The 7,963-nt window shown below is 50.2% G+C and overlaps 1 protein-coding gene across 1 annotated transcript; it reads left to right on the plus strand.

The window, feature by feature from the left end:
- The first annotated feature begins 629 nt into the window (after positions 1-629).
- Positions 630-5,041, plus strand: LOC101545187 (suppressor of cytokine signaling 6). The gene is made up of 2 exons (XM_055124551.1): positions 630-679; positions 4,045-5,041. Exons 1-2 carry the CDS (start codon positions 630-632, stop codon positions 4,964-4,966), a joined length of 972 nt encoding a protein of 323 aa, XP_054980526.1. The 3' UTR covers positions 4,967-5,041.
- Positions 5,042-7,963: the final 2,922 nt, after the last annotated feature.

Consider the following 7,963-nt stretch of genomic DNA (forward strand, 5'->3'; position numbering starts at 1 on the left):
AGGGGTTACTCCTGGCTCTGCACTCAGGAATCACTCCTGGCGGTGCTCAGGGGACCATATGGGATGCTGGGAATCGAACCCGGGTAGGCCGCGTGCAAGGCAAACGCCCTACCCACTGTGCTATTCCTCCAGCCCCTCTATTTTTTTTTTTTAATTGAATCACCATGAAATAAGTTACAAAGCTTTCAGGTTCAAGTCTCAGTCCCTCAATGATCAGACCCCCATCCCTTCCCCAGTGCACATGTTCCACCACCAAGAACCCCAGTATATCCCCCCTCCCGCCCCCTCACCACCTGTGTGGCTAATGATCTTCACTTTATTCTCTCTATACTTTGAATACGTTCAATATTTCAACAGAAAACTATTATTATTTAGAATTTTCCCCCAACAACCAAACCTACTAAAAAGGCATCATTTGATAATTTGTTTTCCATTGCTGAGAATGAAGAGTATATGAGCTCGCAGCTGCGCGGTTTTGGATTTCTGATATTTTAGCTCAGTTCACAGTTTTGTGTGCGGCTGCTCTGGATCTCAGCTGGGCGGAGAGCGTGCCGGTAACACCCCCATCCCAAGACCTCCTGAGCGCACGTCACTGCAAGCTCGTACCTCTGGGGAGTGGGTTCTAGAAGATGGCGGTCGCCATGTGGGCGTTGCCACCGCCGCTGCTGTCATCCCCGCCGTAAGAAAAGGTCGAGAGAGAAAAACCTTTCCCCTCCCGGGACGGCATGGGGTTGTAGCTCAGTTCACAGTCTAGATGCATTTCTATAAGAAGCCGCTGGGTGCCAAAAGTGGTTAGTAGCCCTCCGGGATCATAATCTTTAAGGAGCAGAGGAGTCGTTTTGTGTGCGGCTGCCCTGGATCTCACCTGGGCGGAGAGCCAGTCATTCTATGTTTTAGGGCTAACTCACATTTACAGTTCGTGTGACGTGTGACCAAGACTGAAGTAGGGGCCTTTGTGCCGCCGCGCGAGATCGACCCCGGAGGCAACTGAACCACTTTGGACACGAGCGGCGCCCCCAAAATGCCTCCAAACTGTGTGCTCGGAGCTACTGGCCCAGGCGCCGCCAGCGAGTGATGCAATTACCAAAAGAATTTTCCCTGGACTTCATATAGAAATCCAAATCGCAGCCGCGCGACCTAATATCTCTTGATGTCAGCAACGTGTAAATGTTCCTTTTTAGCAGGGCTTACCGTGGGGGGAAACTCCAAACAATAGTACTGAGTTTTTTTGTTGAAGGGTAAAAGATTGTAGCGATAGAATTTTAGGCAGAATTTTCCCTGGACTTTATATAGAAACCCAAAACCGCGTGGCCGCGGCAGCCTAATGTCATCTAATCATCAGCAATATGAAATGGTTCCTTTGTAACGGGTTGGACTTTGGGGGGACCATAATAGGGTTAAAGTTTGTAGTGACATGTAATTTCTGGCTGTACTTTCCCTGGACTTTATACAGAAATTCAAAGCTGCGAGGCCGCTGCCATGGCCGCGCGACCTAATGTCATTTAATCATAACCGATATGAAATGGTTCCTTCTTAACTGGTCGGACTTTGGTGGGAAATCCTAACAAGAATAGTAACTCTTTTGCTGAAATATTGAAGGCAATCAAAGTGGTAGCCATCTCTATAGACTGAACTAAGCCATATCCCCATGCCAGCTGAGAAGAAATATCCTTCTTTCTCGGGAAGAAACGTGGCGTGGTGTTAACCATAGTATGATGTCCATTAAGCTGACACGGACCTGGTGGCGTGGGAATGGGATACAAGGGAATAAATTATTATGTACTTGGAACAGCGGGACACTGGTGGAATCTTGAGCCGGGGCCGATACCAGCGTATTACTTTTGGTTCCAGAAACTGCTTGCAGACATTCTACCAGACTATCAACTAAGCCAGAGCCCCACGCCGGCTGATGAGGGGAAATAAACATCTTTTTCATTTTTTTTTCCTTTGTCAGGCAGCATGGTGATTACTAAACAGGTGTGAACTCGGTGGCGCGGGACGGGGGGGGGGGGAAATAGAAAAGTTATGTAACAAACAGCGGGACTTAATATCTCTACATTCTCAGCAATGGAGAGCTATCAAATGCTTCCTTGACAGTAGGACTGTCTTTCCTTTTTTGGGGGGAAACCCTAGCAACAATAGTGAGTTATGTGTTGAAACATGGACTGTAACCAAGATAAAGTGTAAACGAAGTGAAACTTATCACTTACAAGGGCGGGGACTGGGGGGGCGGGAGGGGGCGGGAGGTATAATGGGGTGGTTGGTGATGGAATATGGGCACGGGTGAAGGGAAGGGTGTTTGAGTATTGTAAAACTGACATAATCCTGAGAACTATGTAACCCTCCACATGGTGATTCAATAAAATTTATATATAAAAAAAGACTGAAGTAGGGAAATCAGGAGATGGCTCTTTGGTGGAAAGTTTAAGGGAGGGACAAAAAAAAAAGGGACAAAAAAAAAAAAAGACAGGCAGACTCAAAAGATGACTGGTGGTGGTGAGAAATGTGCCCTGACGGGGCTGAGGGTAACAAGAAACCCACCTGGCTCTATGCCTGTTCCCACGACAACCCCCTAAGACAATCCTCAGCCCAAGCAGAGGCAGCTGAGAGGGAAACGGTCTGTAACGTGAGTTCTCAAGGCAAGGGGTGCACAGTCTGCCTGGAAGTGTCCGAACTCACTTTTGATCCCTGATCTCTTCTCTACCACCTTCCTCTGGCGTTGCCTGTGTCCTCCTTTCAGGCGCTCTTCCCTTTACTCAAGCAGTTCTCTTCTCTTGCTCTCATGATTCCTAAATAAAATCATTTTACTACCTGTCTATTCCAGATTTCTCTCTCTGATGGGAACGACAACTGGACAGGTGTGGTGTGGGACTGTCTCCTGCTGTCTGGGCGCCCCGAGACACCCCCGTCTCCAGCACCAAGAAGAGGTACTTGAGCCACACTGTGGGTTCAGAGGTGTAAAATGCGGCCAAGCAGGAGAGCAATGCTGCCCATTCTGCTGGTTACAAGCGCAAGGGAAGCAACGTGGGGGAAAGCCGTCCATTAGCAGTTCTGTAGAATGGTCGTAGCTGTTTCCAGCCGTGAGTTTGGCAGGGACGAGGAAATACAAGGAACTTGACAGAAGGGTGAGCCATCCTCTACTACTGCACAAACCATGCAGAAATATGCCATTGGGTGAACAAAACAGGAGTGGTGAGAAGCAAAATTCTTTTTTTTTTTAATTTTTAAGATTTTTTTTGAATCACGGTGAGATAGTTGCAAGCTTTCATGTTTGGGCTTCAATTACAAAATGATCAAACACCCATCCCTCCACCAGTGCACATTCCCCACCACCGATATCCCGGGTATACCCCCCCTTTCCCACCCTCCCCCTGCCTCCATGGCAGACAATATTCCCCAGACTCTCTCTCTACTTTTGGGCATTAAGGCTTGCAACACAGGCACTGAGAGGTCATCATGTTTGGTCCATTATCCACTTTCAGCACACATCTCCCATTTTCTTAGTGATCCCGAGAAGCAACATTCTAGCTAGCACATAAGCACATAGGCTGAAGGAGGGTGGGGTTGGGGGTCTAGGACACAGAAGAGCTGATAGTCCAAGTGCTGACTCCAAGGAGCAGCAATCCGGAGTCCAAACTGAATCTCCTTTTAGGGCGACACTTTTCTTCTCATCTGCAGGCTCTGCTGAGCTGGTGAAGAAGGATTTGCATGAAAGGCACAAGGTGTCGGCCAGTCTAATGACTGTAAGGGGTGTGTGTGTGTGTGTGTGTGTGTGTGTGTGTGTGTGTGTGTGTGTGTGTGTGTGTGTTTGCACACACACGGGCATGCACATATGCATGTTGGGCAGGGGGTAATGTCACGTACCCTGAACCAGAGGTTCGGCAACACAGTGGATCTTTAACAACTGGTAGCTGCCCCATGATTAGGGAGGATTCACTCAGGCAATGTAGTTGGGAGTGACCGATGAGTAATTAAGGCTAGCTCCCCCGCCGCCGACGGCCCCGAGCCCCCCGTGGGCGGCGGCCCCGCGCCCCGCCCTCCCAGCCCCGGGCCGCCCCCAACGGAGCTGCGGCTGCGCCTGGACGCGCACGTGCCCGTGGTCCTGGGGCTGGTGCCCGACTACATCCACTACACCGTGCCTTTGCTCGAGGCGCCCTCGCCCATGGACGTGTCGGCCGCGGGCGCCGGGGACCCCGACGACGACGACGAGGAGGACGAGGACGAGGAGGTGGACGCCGAGGGCCCGGCCGACGCCGACCTGTGCGCGGAGCCCGCGGGGGCGGGGACGGGGGCGGGGCCCGCGGTGACCGGGCTGCTGGTGCTGCAGGGCCCCCGCGCGGACCTGCCCCCGCTGTGCCCCCTGCTACCTCCCCTGCAGAGGACCCTGGCCGCGCTGGCCAGGCCCGAGCCGCACGTGGCCTTGGGGCTGGACGCGGGCGCGGCGCCCGGCCCGGCGCTGGCCGCCAGCAGCCTGACGGAGGAGCTGAAGAAGCTGGCGCGGCAGGGCTGGTACTGGGGCCCCATCACGCGCTGGGAGGCCGAGGGCAAGCTGGCCAGCGTGCCCGACGGCTCCTTCCTGGTGCGCGACAGCTCCGACGAGCGCTACCTGCTCAGCCTGAGCTTCCGCTCGCACGGCAAGACGCTGCACACGCGCATCGAGCACTCCAACGGCCGCTTCAGCTTCTACGAGCAGCCCGACGTGGAGGGCCACGCCTCCGTCGTGGACCTCATCGAGCACTCGGTGCGCGACTCGGAGAACGGCGCCTTCTGCTACTCGCGCTCGCGCCTGCCCGGAGCCGCCACCTACCCCGTGCGCCTCACGCACCCCGTGTCGCGCTTCATGCAGGTGCGCTCGCTGCAGTACCTGTGCCGCTTCGTCATCCGCCAGTCCACGCGCATCGACCTCATCCAGAAGCTGCCGCTGCCCGCCAAGATGAAGGCCTACCTGCAGGAGAAGCACTACTGAGGCCCGGGGGTCGGGGTGGGGGTGGGGGGCCCGGGCGCCCCTCCTCCCCGCGGAGCAGAGTGAGCCCGCCCCCGCCCCGCCCCGCCCCCCCCCACACGTCCTTTGCTGCTATCCACTGTGATTTTTATGCATTAAAAGCACATTTCATGTGTCTCCAACCCGAAGTCGAATGGAATTTACAGAGTAAAATAATGCCAAGTCTCCCCCCCTCTCTCCCTCTCTCTTCCCCCCCCCCGCCCCCATGGCCCATTTTCAAACGAAGGTGTTGGAGCCACCACCCGTGGGTACCACTCCCCGGTTCCCACGGACACGGGCGGAGGTTGGGCGGGGCTCAGAGCCGGCGAGGGAGATGGAGCGTCCACCCGCAATCTCTCTCTCTCTCTTTTTTTTCCAACAGGCATTTCTAAATTACGTTTTAAAAGCCGTGCTCATTTTTCTGGTTATGAAAAGTCCCCTGTTTTTGGTTGTTGTTGCCTTCAATTCTTGTGGTTTGTCAATTTTAATAAATGGCCTTACTTTAGGGGGGTGAAAAGACATGCTACACCACCAGTTCTAGAAGTTGTTGCCTTTTTCTGTCGTTAAACTCTGGTCCAGATTGGCATGGCACATAAAGACTGACGGGGTCAGGATCATGGAGAAAATGCTTTGGTGAGCGTAGGTTCCTGGGAGAGCAGGTCCTTTTTTTCTTTTTTTTTTTGTTACCCATGTTTTCATTGTTGAAATGCTTTGTCTCTCAAGATGAGTCGACATTTTCTTGGATGAACTTGATATAGAACTGATTTTTATACAAATGGAAGTTTATATATAAAATTATTAACTGATTTCAATAGAAAACATTGCCTCAAAATCAATTTATCTTGTCCTTTTATGTAGTCTTTACTAAAGACGCGTGAGCTTTGATCCTCTCCTTCTTCCCCCACCAAGAAAACAGACCCCAGTGACCTTAGGCAGAAAGTGGTGATTGTGGCGTATCATGAAAGAAAAAACAGCTGACCTCTGTGAGCTGTGTGGAAATTGTTTTCCCTACCGTCTATGCTGCCATTTAAATGGGTTCCCAACTTCTTTGTAATTTAGCTACATCTTAAGTAAATTGGCACTGGGGTTGCTTTCTCTCTTGCTACTGGGGGCGGGGAGAGAGCCTCCTTCCCAGTGGCTCTGAGCTGAGGAGACTGTGTCTCTGGGATTGTCCCATCCCCACAGTGCCTCCAGCTCCACAGCTTGAAGGGAAACATTTCACACAACTTGGGGTTCGAGTCATTTCTTCCTTGGTTCCTGTTTTCCTTTCTCCTGCCTTTTACAGGGTGGGAAGTTCCTTGGTCAGACTTCATGGTTTTGTCATTTGTCGTATCTGTAGTCCCGTTCCCTGTCCCCCTCCCCCCCAGTTTAGTGTCAGAACTGAGAGTTGCCAAGAAAGGCCACAGAATGCCACGATGCCGTGTTCCAATTTTGACCTGCGGGAGGGAAGGTACTTGATTCTGGTGGACTGTTGACTGTACCTTGCCACAAAGACTCCTCTGTCATGTCCTGTGTCTCAGTAAGATGGAATATGGAGTATACTGTAATAATATAATTTACGTGTTCATGATAAGCTATTTGGAGTAAGAACTATTACAGAGTTGTAAACTTGTTATCAAATTAATGCAAGACATTTAAACTATTTTTTTGCAAAACTATTTATTTTTAAACAATTTAAAAATAGAGCTAGGGTAAGTTAAAGGTCCCTGTGCATCTATATTAGATGGCAGGTATTGTCACAGAGTCACTGTGTGTTCGTACTAAGTGTCGAGCTGGCTTCTCTGTGTTTCCTGTAGCATTTACGTGGACACCCTGTGACATCGTGGTGCACAGAGTTCTTTGGACTGCCCTGAATCCGTCTTACCACGTGGGCTAGCGTCTTCCCCGCCCTCTTCCCCGTGACACCCTGGATGGGAACATCCAGCCCTGTCATTTCTTGTTCAGATGATTCTGGATTCCGTTGAAGCTTCCCCGAGATTGTACTCTGTGTTCTCTGAAGGGCAAGTCTTGAGACTGTTTCCATGCAGAAAGCCTGTTTTTTCACGTGCTTTCGCATTAGCCATGAAATAAATACCTGGCGGTTGAAGTGCCCTATTCTGATGCTGTTCAAAGTCTGATGGGGAATCGATTTTGAAAGTATCTGCCAAGGAGTCACAAACCACGCAGCACCACAGCGCACGTGCCCGAGTGACTCTGCGAGTCAGCGGCCGTGTGCTCGGAGCAGACAGAGGGAGAATGGCACCTTCATCCTGCAGTTGGGTCTAGATACAGTGTGGGTCAGTGTCTGGATTTTCTAGAGTGGCAGAGTGGAGACATGTGGACCCCGCCTCCGGGGGACCCCTGCATGTTTCTGCAGATCAGAGTTTAAGGCAAGGAAAAGAAACCAGGAAAACCGTGTCCTTTTTGCCATAGTAAATGAATCAGAAAATTTTGTTTTCATCTAATACTTCATCAGAAAACCTGATGGAGACCCGGAGCTACTTCTAGACTTTCTAGGACACTATTATGCATTTTTATAAATAATAAAACTATAGAGAGTACTTGAATGATATCTCACTAGCTAAGAAAAACTGTTCTCTTTCTACTTGGTGCAATAATTAATCTGAAGACTTAGGAGATAAAAAGTTCTTACATCGCAGAAATGATCATAGAACTCAAAATAATTTCTAAAGAAACCAGCTACTCAAGGCAATCGTCTTGATTTAAAAATCATGTGCCAAAAGGCCAACTCGCTGACTTACAGTAAATAAAATGCAGAGTATGCAGAGGGATTTCTGAGCCAGTATTACTGAAACGGGATGAAAAACAGGATACTAAAAACTTAACGATTGTATGCAATGTCTCTGTCAGAGTTGCAGATCAGAATACCTTAATGCATTCAGAAATGCTGATTTGAATCATATATTTCACATTGTTTATGAGATTTATTTTACGGATGATTCAGAATAATATATTTTAAATCTTAACGCCTTTAAATTGAGT

This window comes from Sorex araneus, chromosome 2, assembly GCF_027595985.1.
Source record: "Sorex araneus isolate mSorAra2 chromosome 2, mSorAra2.pri, whole genome shotgun sequence".
NCBI lineage: Eukaryota > Metazoa > Chordata > Mammalia > Eulipotyphla > Soricidae > Sorex > Sorex araneus.